Source organism: Pelecanus crispus, chromosome 16 (assembly GCF_030463565.1).
Source record: "Pelecanus crispus isolate bPelCri1 chromosome 16, bPelCri1.pri, whole genome shotgun sequence".
NCBI classification, from domain to species: Eukaryota; Metazoa; Chordata; class Aves; order Pelecaniformes; family Pelecanidae; genus Pelecanus; species Pelecanus crispus.
The window spans coordinates 5,534,304-5,552,800 of NC_134658.1; the positions used below are offsets into that span (position 1 = coordinate 5,534,304).

The following is an 18,497-nucleotide window of genomic DNA, read 5'->3' on the forward strand; positions in this document are numbered from 1 at the left end:
TTTTTTTTTTCATGTGAGACATTATTACAGTATGTTTACAGTTTAAGGTGTACAGTACATGAAGTTCTACACGCTACTGCACAGGCCTCCCTTGGACAAGGTCTGTTCACAACTGGTAACTTCTTGGTTCCTGCAAGATTGTGAATGTACAACGATAAACCACACAGAGTTCAGCAGTCACTTTTGTCCTTCAGAGTTTACCATTAAAAACAGTTATGAAAGTGGTGCCTGTCAATGTGATAACACGGCAAGTCGTTTTCCCCAAACTCACTGTAAACGACAGTAACTTTGGTTAAAATAAAAAAAAGTCTTCTATGTAGACAGAACTTTGTCTCCTTTAATAAGGGATTCAGGACAAATTTGAAGGGCAGGGGAAGGGGAGAGGGAACGGGGACATCTTTCCCCAAGGGAGAAGCAGGACAGCGCAGGGCAGACAGTGGATTCTGAGGTGGTTTTGCATAAATAAAGGGCAACAGTCAGTTTCTAAGTTCTCCACTCACGCACACGCACACAGGGTCTCGGATCCCACAGCTGTCATGACTGGCCAATTAAAAACAGTACATCACAAATAACTTGTGAAACCAAAGGGTTCATCAAAGGCGACACGGAGATGTCCAACAGCCGCGACTCGTATAACGTGAACTCCGAGTGGTTCTCGTCCACCTTGGCCAGGGCGAGCAGCGCCCGAGCAGCTCGGCGCATCATGTCCACGCTCGTCGACTCAAAGGGCGGGTTCTGCATGTGCATCAAGCCGGCCTGGCTCTGCTGGAACTGCGTGGCGGCCAGGCTGTCCTCCAAGAAGCCCAGCAAGTTGCCAATGCTGCCCTTCTGCACAGCAATCGCTCTTGCTGCCAGGCTGTCCCCCTGTGCCAAGTTGGCCAGTAGTACCACAGCCATCTCTCGACACACCGGGTTCTTTCTGTCACTAAGGAACCGCACCATGGTGCTGTACAGCTTCTCCAAGCGACTGAAGGGGGGAGTTGCAAGAATCAAATCCACATTGTTGTCCTGGATGCTGAGTTTGCTGAGTGTTTCCAAAACCAGTCTCTGAGGGGAGAGGACCGCATTGGGCCCCAGTGTTGGAAAGGGATCCTGGGCCTCTGCTGATGGACAGACTGCCCAGTGGAGGAGTCCATCCAGGATAGGCAAACAGATGCTTTCCGGGTAAGGGGAGAGGTCCAGCTGGCCAGAAATGTTGGCCAACGTGACCAGTGTATTTTCACGCAGCATCTCCAAGCAGTCCCACCACCACTCCACCTTGTTGCAGCTCACCCCTTGGTCCTGCTCCTCCTCTTTCTCATAGGTCAGGGGCGCCTGTTTGCGTTCTGGATGCTTGTGGTGTAAGAGAATCAGCTTCCCTAGAATCAGCAGCAGCCCGGGATGTTTAGACATTTCAAAGTCATTGCCCGGCACAAACGATAAACTCCTGATGATGTTAGAGACGCAGATGCAGCGCTTCGCCAGAGAGTCCTGCCAGTCTAGGAGGGTGCAGAGGGGCGTCTCGTCTTTACTGTGAGGTTCATCTTCCAGAATTTTTATATTTCTGTGGCTCTGAGCTGGACTAATGCCAAAGGGAAACTTGCTGCTTTCCTTCGCCGTTTCCAAAGCTTTGACCTCTTCCTCCTCCCCTGCCAGGGAGCCCGGACGTGCCGAAAGCATGTCGTCCATGGTGGCAGTTATCCTCTTCTCCGAGGAGCTGTCGGATGGAGGAGTCTCTCCTTCCCTAGTGCTCGGATTGCTCTCAGCTGCCGAACGTTTCCTCAAGACAGAGTTGCAGGAAGCTCGTTTATGAGTCAAAGGTAGCTCCGTCTTGCTCTCAAAGTGGGTCTGAATGTGCTCGGTGGTATCTCCGCCGCCAATCCGCCAGTGCAGCAGTCCGCTTTCGAACTCCTGCACTCGCCCCAACTTGTCTGAATAATCTACCACAAACGGGTCGTTTTTCTGCACGACCTTGACTGGAAGCTTGTCAAATTTACTAACTAGTTTTTCCTCGCTGCTCTCTAGAGGTGCTTTGTCCTTGCTCGAAAACGCAGCCTCCTCCTCTTCCTCATCCTCTTCCTCCTCACAGTTCAGGCTCCGTGGTTCATCATCCTCCTCCCCTTCTTCATGAGAGGAAGCTGACGATTTGCAGAACCTTTCGGGATCTAATAGTGTTCTTTGCCCTGGGTCTCCCACCTCATATTCCTTCAGGATTCCAAATATCTCAATCAGGCAGCGCCGGAAATACTCCACCAAGAGTTCCAGCAAGCCTGGCAGCTACGAGGGAGGAGAAAAACAGGAGGGGGAGGAAGGAAGGGAACAGTGATCAGAAAACAACTTAGGCCAACACAAGCAACTGGGACAGCAGGGCATAAAGGGCTAAAAATGTAAGTAATGATGTTAATTAATGGGTTCTTCTCATGCTGGCCATAAACTGTTTGCAAAAGAGAGCTTTCCATCCTCTGAGAAAAGGAACAAAGGCAAAACCAGATACAGACCATCACTATCCAAGCCGCCCCCCTCTCCAGACACACGTACCCGTGTAAACACACGTGCTCTTTGTTGTTTCTCCCCTCTGGTTAACACACGGGGAGGTGAAGGGCAGCGCTAAGCAAAGTGGCCTTTACGGTACTGCCGAGCAGTTTTTACAACAGCCACAGAGACACGTGGCAACTATCTGAGAAAGACTGGCCCTCTGGATTGGCATCCCAGCCTCGCTGCGCACTGTCCCGGGGGAAAGACAGAGCCGGAGGTGGACGAACGCCATCAACACCCGAAAATACAAGCAGCCTCCAGCCTTTCGCAGCACTCTCGCTGCCAAGTCCATTATGGCCTCCCCACCGTTATTCACTTTCTCTGTTACAGAGGAGAAAATGCACGCTTGCACACCAACGAACATCTAGATTACACGGGCCGGTGAGTAACCAGCACACAGCTACCCAGTCCCCATGCTCTCTTCAGACCTGGCGCGTTCCGCAGGTACGGGGACGTCTGGGAGTCTGGCCCTGTAAGGGCACAAGCTGCGCGTTGCTATCTTGCTGACAGAAAACCCTACAAAATTAGCATTTCAAAGACCTGCATCAGAAAGCATCTGCACCCACCTGGCTGAGATTGAAGGTCATTATGCTGTTGTCATCATAGAGCAGGATGTTTATGGTATCTAAGGCCCACGTACTTTCAGCTAGCAGCCCAGACTTCAGAGACATCATCACTCTCCAGGCTTCAGGAGTTCCTGTAACATAAACACATGATACTTCCAGCTCCTGGAGTTTAGAAACAAAAAGGAGATACTTGATACCGCTTTTTGGACCCATGAAGAGCAGAGCCTGTTTAAGATGATGTACAGACTGTATGTACCAGCAATCTCTCCGCAGACAACGTCAAAATGATGCCTGAAGACACAGCTAACCTCCAAAAATGTAATTCTTTCAAAGCCAGCAGAGCCCTTCCACCTGGCAGTACTGTACCAAAGGGTAACGGCAGCACCCACCCCCTTGAGAGGCACAAGCAGAAAAGCAGGAGTTTCCTCTTACCGATATCTTTTGCTGTCAGCCGTCTCCTCTGCTTCAACACAGGCTGCGTAGCTTCTACTGATCCCGGAGGGAAGGTGATGTCTCGTCGGATCATGGGAGGCTGTACAGCTGCTGGTGTTATATGCGAGGCAGGGACTGGCGGTCCTGCCTTCTGCATTTTCATCCCCGAGTGCAGGAATGGAGATTTACTAGGAGAAGTGCGATTCTCCAGAGGTCTGGGCAGAGGTGCTGGGCTGGATACCTGAGGAATGTGATTCTGCATGCTAGGGGGGGTCTGGTAGTTAGACTGGGGGGGCCTAGTCATTGGGGGCACGGGGGCAGAGGGACCATAAGGAGGTTGCCGGTTCCCATGGGAAGGCCACGGTCCCTCATGGTTGACCCTCTGGTCTGAATGCAGAATTTCATCTGTTCGAGTCACTCCGTGATAAGCAGGCCCCTGGGGCGCAGAGCCAGCGCTCTGCCGATTCGGATAGCTGTACCCTATTTCGTTGCGCCCTTGCCACATGGCGCCTTGCTGTGGGCCCTCTGGAGTAGACTGTATCGGACCACCCATCATCTGAGGAGGCATGTTTTGCTGAGCATTGGAGCCTGGGGGAGCTGAGACCCTGTCTCTGCCAAATTGGAATGGGAACTGGTTCTGTGGCCCTCCGGCAGATCGGCGGTCAGCAGCAGGGTATGTACTCCCATACTGGTTATACAAGTCCTGCTGTGGAGACGGCTGTGCAGTTTGCTGCTGGCTCGGTTGCTGGGTCTGTGCTGGAGGCAGCTGCTGCTGCGTCTGCCCCTGCCCGGCGCTGTATGGTACGTTGTACATCTCCCCTTCGTGTCGCTTAGCGGGCGGGCCGTAGCTGCCATCCATCGGTCGCTTGTAATTCTACAGGGAAAATAAAGGTATCGACAATATGAGATTATGCGCTTAGAAACAAGCGACCCAAACCTCAGTGGGCAGAGCTACTCGGAGCCAGAGGATCTGCCCCACAGCGTGGCATGTGAGAGGGCAAGACTTGTCTCGTCGTTAGCCATATCTAATGTGAAGTTAGATCAGTCCTTCAATTTCACAAGCCAAGGCCAATTCCTTGCGGCTGGCTGGGTAGTTTCCTTGTGGATTCTACAAGGATGCCTTAGGGGCAGATATCTGCCCACAGAAAGGACTTTCCTGTAGAAAAGACTCAGCTCTCCTATACATTCACCACAAACCAAACTGTGCACAGGTACTTGTTTCCTTTCACATCCAGGAATTTTATCAGACCCTGTTTCTCTTGTGTTTCCCAGAAAATGGAGGTTTCTGCTGAAGCATCAAGCAAGATGTCTTAAAAACTGCTGTACTTCCCGCTTCTTCCTCTCCTATAGATTTCAAAACACATCACTGAAAGGAGCAAGAACTATTCTCCCCCCTACTTCTTTTAAGCGCAAATGGAGAAAACAGTCAACTGCCGAGACAAAATTAAAATCCAACGTCTCTCTTGCCTCCAAGGGTCTATGCTCTAGCTGCTATACAGTTTACTCAGAAGCTCCACGGTCATGACTGGCTTCAGATGGAGCTCTAGGGCTTCAAAGATGACAAGTACCAGAGTAACCTGAACTCTTGGCTCAGAGCCCCGTGGCTCTGGTTGCAGAGCCAAACTGCAGAGCAGTTGGAATTATTCTTAGCACAGCTCAGCGAGTGCCCTCTCTATACTCTCCTAAACCAGAGGACTCAAAATTATCAGGAAAACATTATGGGTCTTGGCACTGATACAAAGAGCGAGTCATATATAAGGATTATGGAAAGAGATATATGTTCATTCAAACTCTGTCCTGAAAGAAACCTGATGTTTTCGAGGACAACGAGTAGGAGGCAGTGGAGGAGTGGAGGCAGGTCTGAAGCCTGTGTCTGCAGGCTCAGTAAGGCAAAGACAAAAAAAAGCCCTGGGTTGTGCAGAATGATCCACCTGAAACAGCTCCCCAGAACGATCAAGGACTTACTCCAAACAAGCTCATCTGATCACTTGGACCAGAAGTGTTACAGAAGCATGATGGGGTTCAGGAAATTCCAGAGGGACAGAGAAGCCCAATAAAGCTTCCTGATCTCCTGCTGCCTGAGTGGAGCGTGCACGCCCGCAAACTAAAGAACCTCCGTTCTCAGAACATTGTTTTGCTAACTCAACACTGGAAACGCTAATTAAAACTTATTTAAACTATTTCAAAATTGGAGGGAAAAAAGCCTCCTGTACAAGGTACTTGATAATACACATTCATAAAGCAAACACACAGCCCAAACAGTTTTCATCCTCCCCTTTTCACAAATGTCACAGTCTCTCAGTCAAACAAATCAGAAACTTTCTGGTAACTTACCTGCTGTTGCTGTTGATACATGGTAGTTTGCTGGCTAGGGAAGGGGCTGCCCGAGGATGTGCCTTGAGTGGAGAATTGATTGCCATAGGAATCATGTCTGGAGAAGAAACAGATGCATTACTTGTCTGATCAGATGCATGCTTCACTTTCACAGTCTCAGAGCTCTCTAACTGGGAAGAGCTGTTTGTGGCAACACCCCGCACAGACCTTTGCTGCTGCTGCTGCTGCTGCTGTGGGTAGCGGCTGGGAGAGTACATCCCCGATTCAGGGGTGGAAGGCATGATGTTTGGCTGCGGAGTTCCGGTTGCTAAGTTGCCCTCAGGTCCCATGCCGGGCTCCGTCCTGCATGGAAGCAAACACAAAAACCCCACACGTCCACTTGAATTCACCCTTGCTCCTCAAAGGGAAAAAGATGATCAGAAAAGTCACAATAGCGAAGAGAAAGTAATCATTTCACATGAGTCAAGCAAATCAGGATCTCACCAGGTTCAAGTACTCACCTCACTCTGTCGTAAGGGCCTCCGTAGGAATAGTGTTGCCGCTGTCCCATGGCCATGTTACCCATCCCTGGACCTGCAGCACGATTGTAAGGGTCACCCATACCACTGTTGGGGCCCTGCCCTGAGGGCATGAAGGGATCGTTTGCTGGAGCTGAAATATTGAAAGAAGGATTGATAAGCACATCTGCCTTAGAAGGACATGTCCCACCTTCTGGGGAAGAAGGGCAAGCAGAAGGTCTCCTACAGCACATTCCAGCGTACAGCCAGATGGAGGGATTACTACTCAAGGCGAAAAGGGAGAGGAGCACACAAGGACTTCCTCACCTTTCCTCATACTGCTGTAAGGATCTTTATTTGGCTCGTAAGACATGCGACCCATCATGTCGGAGGTATTCATGCTGGGCTGGTACCCTGGATTTGGAGTCATGGAGTTCCGCTTCTGGAACGTAGGATCACTACCATCTGCAAAGGCATCCTGAAGGCCCACTGAGTTACTCCTGATTCAAAAAAACCCACAAACACAGGATTATAGAGGTCCACAATGCTCCTCAGGATACTTTTCCCCACATGTTCCGTCTCAGGTGTTGCTATCCCCAGAAGGACCACAGCCATGCTCCTCCAACGCAGCCATGAAGAACTGCCCTTCTACAATACTGTCCTCAGTGCCAATCCCAAAAGCAATGATTATTCACACACAGATGCAGGGTCATCAATGTTGCTGTGAGCCATTAACAAAAGAGCAAAGCCATGGAGCCCCACCAGAACAGCCATCTGTGGCAGCGACCCAGAAGTAACCTCACAGTCACGCTGCATGCAGCACAGCGGAAGAGGGTGCGATGGTTTCATACCTGATGCCTGGCAAAGGGGGCATCTGGCTGTGTGGCGTAGATGCTGGAGTTGGTGGCTTCAGGTCTCCTCCTTCTGCCATGGAGCTGCTGGTGGACTGAGGCGTCTGAGGACCCTGCATTGAGCCTGAACCCGCTGCAAGAACAGAAATGTGGTGTGAGCAACTTTGCACCCTACAGATGCAACCCAGAAACTTCCAGAACATCAGCCTCAAGAACAGAGAGCAAAGAGTCCTTCAAGAAAGAGAGAGATGAAACATGGCCAAAAAGGTAGAAGGAGATCAACACTGCAAGGACATACTGGGCCAGACTTCCCAGAAGAACCATGTCCTATAATGTAAAGCTGAGAGGATATTTTCATCATGCCTTCATTCTTAACCACATTCCCTTTTACACACCCTGCCGCCACTGTGGCACTGTGTTGTGTTGCCCAGGCTATCTAGCTTCAAAGGCTGATGCTCTACAGCGCACCACGCAGCACGGAATATGGTGCTTCTTGCCAAGTGACAACCACCGACCCATCACCTTCACCTTGGGGCCAGAAAGAAGGTGGGTTTGAGCCCTCTCCTGGAAGTCTCATAATCCTCCTAGTGATGGAAACTCCAGGACATCAGCCGAAGTCACCAGGTGACTCTCAACAAGACACCTCTGTCTGCTCTGCCCTTCGAGAGGGGTTAATTCATGCAGGTTAATTTCAAGCACCACTCCCAAGGATTCCTGGAACAGGGAATGCCGGAGATGCCGGATCTTTCACTGAACAACAAAACCCGTCCAGCAAGTTCCCTGGCTCGTACAGGTTGCTTTACGCTACAGTAAGCTTTCATCAAAAATCCCAGGCCGTCATGTGTAATCCAGCTGTGCCGTCAGCTCTAGGAGCTCTCCTCTGTCCCTGGATCGCTGTGACAGCGTCGGCTCTCAGATTCATCTGCTCCTCGCAGCTGGCAAGAGCTGAACTCTTAATTAATGTTTCCATTAGTTACCATCCCCAGCACCCGATATCCCTCAGCTTCAGCCCTGCTGGTTGATGAGTCATTTCAGCTATTCATTAAAATCCTCCGAGGTCACATCCAGGGCATGTTTGTTTACACCCCACCTTCCTGGCACCCTGTCCTCTTCTCCGCAACTCCCTCCCAGCCTGGGGAGGTCTCGGGAGAAGGAAGGGCAGAGGCAAGCTCAGCAGGGAGTTTCATTCATGGGGCCTGCCCGCCGTTCTCCTTTCCTCGTCAGCAGTGGTTGAGCTCCACTCACTTCCCCCAGGAATTCGCCGCTCGTCTCTGTTTGTAATGCTGGCATCGGCAGGAAGAGGCCTCGAGACATTCCCTGCGTCGCTGCCATTTGGTGTTTGTCCCCACCCCCTGCCGTCCCTCCCACTCACAAATTTACACACAGTTGGAGCCAGGCCAGTTCCATGCTCTGGGAATTAAAACCCAACGGCAGACTGATTATGCCTCCCCAGGGACACGCTGCAGTTTGTGAGCAGGAACCCAAGAAGGTTTGCAGGAAACCCGTGCCGAGCGCCCAGGAGGCATACCCAGTCCAATACTCCAGCCAAGACCTTTCTGTAAACACTTTTGGGTTTTGAGGGTTATGAATGCACACTGCATGGAAAACAGCTCCAGCACCAAGAGCTCTATCTAGATGATTGTCCTGCATGGCCTCTAGATGCTCTGCAGCCTCAAAAAGCGGTTAATGGAAAATCACACAGTACGATCCCCATCATTCACAACGTTATGCAGAAGTTCATTTGACAGAACAGGCTGAAAGGAAGCGTAAGGCAATGCCAACAGGTTCTAAAGCCTGCAAGGAGAGCAAAGCATGTGTGTCTGTGTGGGATGACAGAGCCCTTCATCCACGTGATGGGACTTCAAAATGCCCCACTGCTGTCCACTCAGCTTTCAAACAGGGAAGTTATTCCCCAGTAAGGGTGATCCGCTGGGAGACAGGCCTCTGTGTGCGCAAGTCTGGAGGATTGGATAATAGGAAAAATTTCTTCACGGAAAGGGTAGTCAAGCATTGGAACAGGCTGCCCAGAGAGGTGGTGGAGTCACCATCCCTGGAAGCGTTCAAAAAACGGCAGAGGTGGCACTTCGGGACATGGTTTAGTCTAGTCTACCCTTAATTGGTTTAGTGTGGACTTGGCAATGTTAGGTTAATGGTTGGACTGGATGATCTTAAAGGTCTTTTCCAACCTAAACAATTCTATGATTCTATGACGCTGCTTCAGCGGGGCCTCAGCAACGCGCTGGAACAGTAGCGCCCACTGGGACTCAATGCTCCTCCAAGGCTCTTAAGTCTGGAGCTGAGGTTGAGAAAGCAATTTGTGTTGTGTCCTACACCCGTGTTCCTGCTGATCCAGGGGAGCAAGAGAGAGGAAACGGAAAGCAACAGAGGAGCATGAATGTGCTGAGCGATACAGCTTAAAGGATCAGAGCAACCAACCATGCTTCAGTGCTGCCTCTGCATATTCCTAGTTGCAGGAGTCTGAAGTAAGACAAGTGGAGAGAACAGTTTAAATAGGAAATACAGCCCGGTCCTCTCTCAGCAGGAATCAAACCTGTGGACTAAGTCAACAGAGCTTGCACAAATGTGCAGAGTTTGGGATAGCAGCCCTGCAAATTCCTACTGCTGATGTGCTGAAGCAAGAGATCACCTGTATCACAGCCCAGAAGGCAGACTCACGACCTTCACATACCATCGAATCAACTGGAACAAAATAAAAATTGATGCACCATCTAATCCATTCTGACAGGCACCTAGTGCTACAAGACATTTTAAGTGGCTTCCCAAAAGTCTCAGCCCTCTCCAAATGCTCTTAACATCTTTGTTCCACTGCCTAGTATCTCAGGGGGGCAAGAAAGAGGTTCTGGAAAGAAAGCGGGGATGGATTTGTGGTCTAGCTTACGCAGAACTCAGACACCACTTTAGACAGAAGTTTAGTCTAATGACACAAAGTTGCTTTATCTTGCAGAATACACCAAGGTTGAAGCTACGCTGGGACAGGTTTCCTGACTAGTGAACAGACGTGATTTAGTTCTTTAAAAAAACACCACTCTGTAACTGAGAGGATAGATAAATGTAGTTGCCAATAGAATATTCGGACAAGCACGCTGTCAATCAAGGGCTTAGCAGGACTGAAACACAACTGCAGTACAATCAAAAAAAGGTTCATTATTCCACTCCTCAGGGGTTAGACAAAGATGATGCCAGGTTTCAGAACCAATAAGGCATTTTTTTGCAAACATTACAGGAACTTCAAAGCAGACCAAGTTTTTATTTTACCTACATGAACAGGCTCCTGACCAGAAAAGGCATCTGAAGGTTTTACTTATAAGACAAACTGGAAAACTGAAGCTTAAAGGGTTGGCAAGTTCAGCAGCAATTCAAGCAATGAACTCGATGCAAATGAGACAGAAATGATCAGACTTTCCAAAGACTGAGGAGCACAGCATGCACTGCTAGCCTGGACTTTTTCTCCCTTCCCTCCCTCCCCGAATTTAACGCTATGCTTAAGTATTCAGAAACCGGAGCACCCCATCAAATTTGAAACAACAGCAGAAGTTCATTTTAAAGGGCCTGAATTCTAGAGCATCCAACATGTGATAGGCTTAAGAAGCTCTCTGGGCACAAAGCCTCAGAAAGTCCTCACTGTCTTCTGCTGAAGACAGAAAGAAGTAATTCATGAGGAAGATGAGTGCACACCCACATCAACCATTTACTCCCAGAAGGTGGCACTTTCATAGTCCAAACAAGCACAACTTTTCTAGCAAGTTCCCGAAGCTAAGTAGTAACAACAAGGGCTGCTGTTTGCATATGCAGAGATCACCCTGAAAGGATACCTCCAGACTTCTCTCTCCACCAGATTCTCATCAGGCAGTGATGTACTGGTAAGCACAGAGGTGAGTGTGTATATGTACGTACAAATCTTTATGTTTTCCCTTTTCTTAAGCTTAGCACAGAGGTGGCACACAGAAAAACTGAACTGTCCCAAGAGGCTTGACTTATTCCCAGTATCATTCGCTCCCACATTACAAAAGTATTTAATCTACACAACCAGAGAAATCAGAAACAGACATGAGGGCTTTGCGAAGTTTGGAATTGGTCTGGCCCACAGCATGTGGAAGTCGGGTGTACGGTGCCACAGATCCTCTGGTTCAAACATTCATTGCACACCTTAAACCAGTGTCTAAACTCACCTGGAGATGGAGGCTGTATCTTAGTCTGAGACTTCTTTGAATCGGCAGCTGCAAAGATATCTGGAGGGGGGTCTTCACCTCGCTCAATCTTGCACTCAAAGGCATAGAGACACTGGATGTACTGCTTCTTCAAAGAACTAGCCGCACTGCTGGACGTGCCCACATTGAGATTTGTGGCTAACTCACGCCACTTCTTGTTTTTGTTGACCTGCACAACCAAACAAGAGGCTCTAAACTCAAAATCCCAGCTACTTCTCCTCCAAGGAATTTTCTGGGAAGAAATCGACACTTCCCAGGCTAAAACAAAGGATGCAGTAAGGCCTAAGCAGAGCAGATACAGTTGTGTTCAAAACCAAAAAGTAGCAAACTCTCTTCCTCACCTACAGAAAACTTTTCAAACAAGGACAGATTGCAAACCAAATTAGCCATGAGGTCGGTTGACAGCCAGATGCAAAGACAAAGACAGTGTCACCAATCTTTGCATTGGACAAAGCAGGGGACAAAAACGCTTGAATTGAATCTCACCACAGACTGTTCTCAACCAGACAATGGGAGAGCAGACATTTGGCTCGCTTAAAGGATGCTAGGGTTTATAAGCATTATTTTAAAAAATAAAAAGAAACACAGCTAAATGGAAAGTCATGGCTTACATCTAGCTACAAATCTGACTTTGAATTGTGTTGGCTATTGACTTGTGACTGCCAGGCGGTGGGCAGCTCTGAACACAAACACCTAGTCACCACTGCGGCTGCTGGACACTCACCTGAGTCAATCCTCCAATCTCCTTCACCGAGATGTAGAGCCGGTAAAGGTCCAAGGGTTTCCTGCCTACCGCTGGGAGATTTGTCATGCCCATGGCCTTCTCTTCAGTAAAGGCCAGGTAACGATCTACCCAGATCTTCCTCTCAGGCTCACCACCCAGCTCATAGAGTTTGGTGATCTTCTCATTGGTTGTAGTAGAGGAACTGGACTTCTAGGAGAAGGAAAGAGATATCAGGACTGAGCAGCACAAAAGCAGCTAGTTCACATCCAAGATGGTTTCAAAAAGGCAGTCAGATAAGAGTTCCAAGTTCTGCTGTTATACTGAGAACAGCTTTATATTAGACCCACACTTGTCTCAGATCAACATCAGGCAAGCATTATTTGACAAAGGTATCACAGAATCAGCCACTACTCAGGGAATTCACAGAATATGTATTTTTAAAAAGTGAAAGGTTTCAGGAATGCTACAGAAACCAAACAAACCTCAAGGAGACTTTGCAGAGAGCCATCTCTTTGAGACATCCTTTGTGGGCTTGTTTGCTAAATATAGGAGAAAAACATCTAATTCAACTGCAAATGAGATTCCCCATGACTACTGCACTCTGCCAGGGTGAATGCTGCCCTCTGCTTAGTCTCTTCTCTTACCCAAGCGGTAGATGCCAGGTTAAACTGACACTAAACACTGCAAAGGAATAAAATTAAACGTGCCTCAAAGAAAAATAAAGATTAGAGGCACCTGTTTGACAAATGTGTGTTGGGGCCCCCCACAAAGACCATCTCTCTTCCCTTGCCTATTCACTGACGGAACTGCAGAAATCCACTGCTACCCAGATACGATGTAAACTCCCATACTGGTTTGCTATCGCTGGCATATCAGGATCCAGGAAGACTGATATGGAAAGGTATCACAGGAATTTGGAATACAAGTTTACAGTTATGAAGTACGACTAACACACACTAGATCCCACACTTCTGATTCACTGAATTGTCCAAGTGTCTATTGAGAGGTAAAACCTGCGGTCCTGCATCTTGCCTTGCTTCCCTCAAGTCTTTTGCTGTAGTACACGAGCATGTTATTTTGTCTTTCACCACCTGGATCACATACACTTGGAGCAAAGGCAGAAATGGTTTTGGCATTCCAAATGCTTACTTAAAAATAAACTTCCAAAGTAGAAGTGAACTTCAAATCTGATGATGTTCTAGATGAACCACTACACCCAAGACTGAGTGCATTTGTTAGCGCATGAGATGATCCTTGAACAGCGCAGACCAGGAGGACAGAACAACCCTTATTTGTAGCTCCTAGCATCTCCTAGCCCAAGAGCATTCAAGTCCTTATTTGTCATAAATAGAAAGGCAGATGCCAGAACACACGAGCAGAAGTGAGAGATCTTCTGAATCTTCTTGCCGACTGCTGGTGGCACAGGTATCAAACTTGCAGAGCATTTCTTTTCCTTCAAGTAGCAAAAGAGGAGACTATGGGCTCAGAAACTGCTTTTTTGGTGGTTCTTTTGAAGCTGGAAGCAGTAATGCAAAGAAAAACACTCCGTGAAGAACTTGTTTGCCTCCCTCTTCTGGCTTTAACACAGGATTAGTAAGAGGTTTGTTTGTGAAACAACTGTAACACTTTAGTGTACCACCTCCCAGCTGAGAGGTGATAACTGACTAGCTCCAAGCCTACAGCAGAAACAAACTCAGGTTTGTTTACACTTCTTTTGGCAGTTTCACTGTGGCAGGTGATAATTCCTAATACTAAATTGTTTTGCAAGTGAAATTGATTACTCCCAAAGGACTGGGAAATGCTCCCCTTCGTTTCTAAACAGTTTATGAATCCCAGAAGTAAAACCCTCAGTTGTCTGAATTTCCCTGATAAATCTTGAGGAACCTCTTGGACCGCTGGCACAATTCAAGCACAGCCAGGGCTGGACACGTCAAGCGTAATTCACATTGAATCTCCTTACACTGAGCTCTTCAACTGCACGGTCTTTACCTTTACCCTTCTGATTCAAGCAACAGTCTAATGAGCTATTCATAGGATCTGGGGACTTGGCTAAAGCTGACCCCAAAGGTGCATCTGTTCAGGTACCTTCTCCCCAGTTAATAAAGGCAAGACTAGCCCACAATTGAAACGAGAACATATAAACAAGGCGTGCCAGGCATCTGTTAGAAATTCCAGATAGAGGCTTGAACTCATGAGTCATAAACAGGGCAGGACATGTGAATTCTGACAGAAAAGTCCCCTTCCTGGCCTTCCTGAGGGCTAGCACGTCTCTGTAGGGGACGGCAGAGTTCAGGCTCCTCAAGAATACTGTTATTAACACGTGGGTATTCAGCGGTTTATTGCAAGTATAGCCAGAGCCTACTCAACAACACACATACACACATTTCGAGACACTTAACGTCTTTAATTACACTCCAAACCAGTAACACATCCCAAAAGAGGATATCCCACTCACTCGCCACACTCCTGAGCTACACCATGGTCGCAAGTAGCAGTCAGATCACATACTACAAGGACAACCATGCTAATGAGAAGCCTGTTCAGGGTAAGGAGGACAAATCAAATCAGGTTCCTCTCAGGAGCCACACTCACTACTAGATAGATGCACTGTTCAATCTAAGTTAACATGCAATGGTTTTATTCCCCTGGATGCTGAAGAGGATGGGAGTCATTAAAAACAAAAGCCAAAACATTTTACCTTTGACTTGGATTCCGCTTTTGGCGTCCCATCTGCCTTATTGTTCATTTTAGTTGCAGGTGTTAATTTGACATCCCCAAGACCCATCATTTCAGGGCTTGCTGCCATCCCTAGGAAGTTAGAAGAATCTTTAACGCTGATTTTCAATCCAGTACAATGACATCGGTGAAATGCCTAACCGTCAGCACAGGCTTACCTGCAGAGTTGTTTGCCATATTCCCACCCATGGGATAGGGTGGGCCCTGGGGGTTTATCATGCCACCCATACTGTTAATTCCCTGTCCGTAAGGAGGTCCAGTGCCCATCATTCCCCCTTGATTCATGTTGGGATAACCAGGAGGCCTAGAGAAGGCAAGGAAGAAACAGATGCTTACTCCAAATACTAAGCATTAAGATCTTATCTACTAAGGAAGCAGGTTTACTAAAAGAAACCTTCGACACAGGAAGCGGAGAAGTGACTTTCTCCAGCTCACTTTTCCAGCAAAAAGACCAAAGATCAGGTGCTCTTCTAAAGCTTAGCTACCCCAGAGCCTAAGTCTCATTCTCAAAAGGGGATGCAAACCATTTTGAAAGAGGGACTTCAGTTCTGAACGTTTTCACCCTTAATCTTGTTCTACTACATCCCCAAACTGAACTTCATTTCAGTTGTTAAGTTGCCTTTACAGGGAAAAACAGATCTGCAAATACTGCAGCCCTGTGCATTTAAGTGAGGATACATTATTTGTGCAGATGAACAGTGTAGTGCTCCAGCCACATTTAATGATTTTTTCTTTCTTTCTTTCCTTTTTATTACCCATACAAGCTACGTTATTTTACATGCATCAGAAAACCTCATACACAACTGTCGCTCAAACTTGTTACTCAAAGGGACAGGCTTTGATGCCTTCATTGGCATTTGGGAACCTGACCTCTTGGCAGGCATAGGTAACATCATAGGTAACATCAGACAGTAGATTGCAGAAGCAGCCCTTAAGTCAAGATAAAGAGCACAATGCCCTGGCAGACAACAAATGTACCTAACAGCTTTACTGGGGGAACTCAATTTATAAGCAAGTTCATGCCTCGCAAGTCATTCTGGTAGGCCACATACACCTACTCTGAAATGCACAGTAAAAAAACCCACACACAACCACAGAAAATAGTTGCAAAGTTCAGTGCTGAATTCCAGCTCCCTTTCCCACAGCTGCTCATCAAGGCCCTAAAAGGAAGAAGTTCATTACACTGGACAAGTAATGCCTTAGTTCAGACAAATGCAGCTGGATGGCTGTCTGCTAGATTTATGGGCTTTACCACACACACAGCATCTTTTAAGTCACTCATGTAGCAAAGGCAACCAGAAAGCAAAAACAACTGAGGAGGATCTCAGAGTTAAATAGATTTCACCTATGAGTATTAAAAAATTCCCTAAGGATGTCATTAATGATGTATGCCAACACATTGCTTGTCCAAGCTTTCTGCTCTTCTTTTTTTAATACTTAAGACTGATGAAAAAGTCTCCAAGAAAGGCAAACCTTCAAGGAAGTGTATGTTCAGTATTAGCCCAACTTTGGGTTATTCCATCCACAGCTTTGAAACCTAGATCTGACATAGGGAAGGGACTTCAACAGCGACCAGGGGAAATCTCATTCCTTACCTGTTCTGGATGGAGTTGGCAGCAGCATGCATGGCGGCAGCAGCCGCTTCTTGTGCTTTGCGATTCATGCCTCCCGGCGGGGGGCACATCCCTGTCCCCACCTGAGGCGGCATATTCGCCATGTTAGGTCCGTAAGGTCTGTTCCCCATGGTTGCATGGCTCATCCTCCCCGGAGGAAGCCCGCTGTATGGTGGCACACCGGTCTGCCCATGCATCTGGCTCCCTGCTCCCATGGGGTTCATGCTTCCTCCCATTCCCGGACTGGGGTAGTTGGCATTGGACATAGCATTGTAGTTTGGCTGCCTGGGATAACCTCCTAAGGAGATAAAAAGAGGAGAAGACAACATCATTCAACTAGTTAGTTTATGAATCACCAAAAAAATATTCTATCAGCAAATATTTAAAGATCACTAACAGAGATGAGGGGGAGTGTTAACACCTCAACAAAAAGTCAAAGTACTTGGATATAAGCCACATAAAATGTGTTTTGACATAGCCAAGTAACAACATCGATTCAAAAGCTGCCTGAAACTCTCCCAAACCTCAACCAAGCAGAGTGAGCTAAATGGTCCAGGACAGGATGTAAAAAACTCATTTAACCCTTTCCAAAGCATAAACCATTCAATTTTCTTCCTCTCCAAAGAGAACTGGCCCTTCTTCTCTATTACACTGGATGTACAACCTGTATCTTTTTAAACGAGGAGGAAGAATCCTACATTTAGAAGTACAACTAGCCCTGAAACCAGCACATTTCATCAGTCTCAACATGAACAAAGCACAGTTCCTTCCAGCTCGTAAGGAGCGCGCTGTTTTGTACTACCCACACCTTAAGAGGGGACAAATAAAAACAGTTTATCAAAGACAAGGTGTTACAATAGAGAGGGGCCTTTTTTTTTTTGCTGAGCTCAGTTCCCACCTTGAGGAGCTGACCGTGCCTCACCTTGAGGTCCGTACTGCCCGCCCTGGGGTCCGTAGCTTCCCATGGAGTTCTGCTGGTACGGCCCCATGCCAGCGTGCATCTGTCCTCCAGAAGACTGACGGGGAGATAAGGCTGAGCCGGGCTGGGGTGAGCTGTACTGGGGCATCTGAGGATTCCTCTGCATGTAACCTGGTCACCCAGTGAGCGGAGCAGACAATTATTAGTGTGAAGTATCCAGACGTGCCACTGGACACACATGGTCTTAGGTAACAGCAATCTCCGGGACCCACTAACAAAATCCCTTCAGCAACAGCCTAGACAGATTTTACAGTGGTTGCTATTAAGGAGCCAGTGTTATCTGCTAAGATAACAGATCCAATTTCCTGTTTTAAGCAGGAAAAAAACCTTAGCGTCACAGAAGTAGACAGTATGACTCTGCAAATCCTAGGGGCTTCTTTTTGTTGGTGGTGGTTTTTGTTTGCTTGTTTGTCTTCTCAGGGTGACAACTATATACCTTCAGCCATGAGAGCTGAAATTTTACATGCATTTTCCCCCACACTAACTTTAGTCTCTTAGGGGTAAAAGGCACGCAATATCGTTGCGAGCACCCCTCATTCTGAAGCTTAAGGTCATGGACCTTGGACAAGCAACATTTTCAAGAAAGTGTTTCGAAAGCCAGGGAAAACATCTTACAAGCCAAACTACTAGCTTGGATGGAACATTATGAAGCCAAACAACCAGCAACAGCTGAATTTACTGCAAGCTGCCTAAACACTTGCAGCTTATAAAGCTGGGGCAGCTTTTAAATGCTATCTCAACATCGAATCCATGTCACCAGGCCAGGCAATTTTCAGTTACGCATCTAGCTTTACAAACCAATCCATACAATTAAACCTTTTAACTCATGTCACACACCTCGATCTTGCGCTATGCTTGACTGGTTCATGGAAGGATGCATGATACTGTCCGACTGGCCACTGGGCGGTCGGGGTGGCATCTGATTGCCTACACCACAAAAAGGAGAGTGGTTAATCACAAAAATTGCACACCACAATACCCAAGGATGCAAGAGTATTAAAACCAGAACTACAAACAACTTC

At 47.6% G+C, this 18,497-nt stretch overlaps 1 protein-coding gene across 1 annotated transcript in view; it reads right to left on the reverse strand.

Moving 5' to 3' along the window:
• Positions 1–18,497, reverse strand: part of ARID1A (AT-rich interaction domain 1A) — a 60,873-nt gene continuing 42,376 nt past the window's right edge. The window contains 15 exon segments of the mRNA XM_075721838.1: positions 1–2,256; positions 3,081–3,211; positions 3,513–4,386; positions 5,847–5,943; positions 6,054–6,188; positions 6,347–6,497; positions 6,671–6,843; positions 7,195–7,327; positions 11,385–11,592; positions 12,148–12,357; positions 14,846–14,955; positions 15,042–15,187; positions 16,479–16,794; positions 17,419–17,586; positions 18,313–18,402. Of these exon segments, the coding sequence (XP_075577953.1) occupies positions 535–2,256; positions 3,081–3,211; positions 3,513–4,386; positions 5,847–5,943; positions 6,054–6,188; positions 6,347–6,497; positions 6,671–6,843; positions 7,195–7,327; positions 11,385–11,592; positions 12,148–12,357; positions 14,846–14,955; positions 15,042–15,187; positions 16,479–16,794; positions 17,419–17,586; positions 18,313–18,402 (4,664 nt within the window). The 3' untranslated portion in view covers positions 1–534.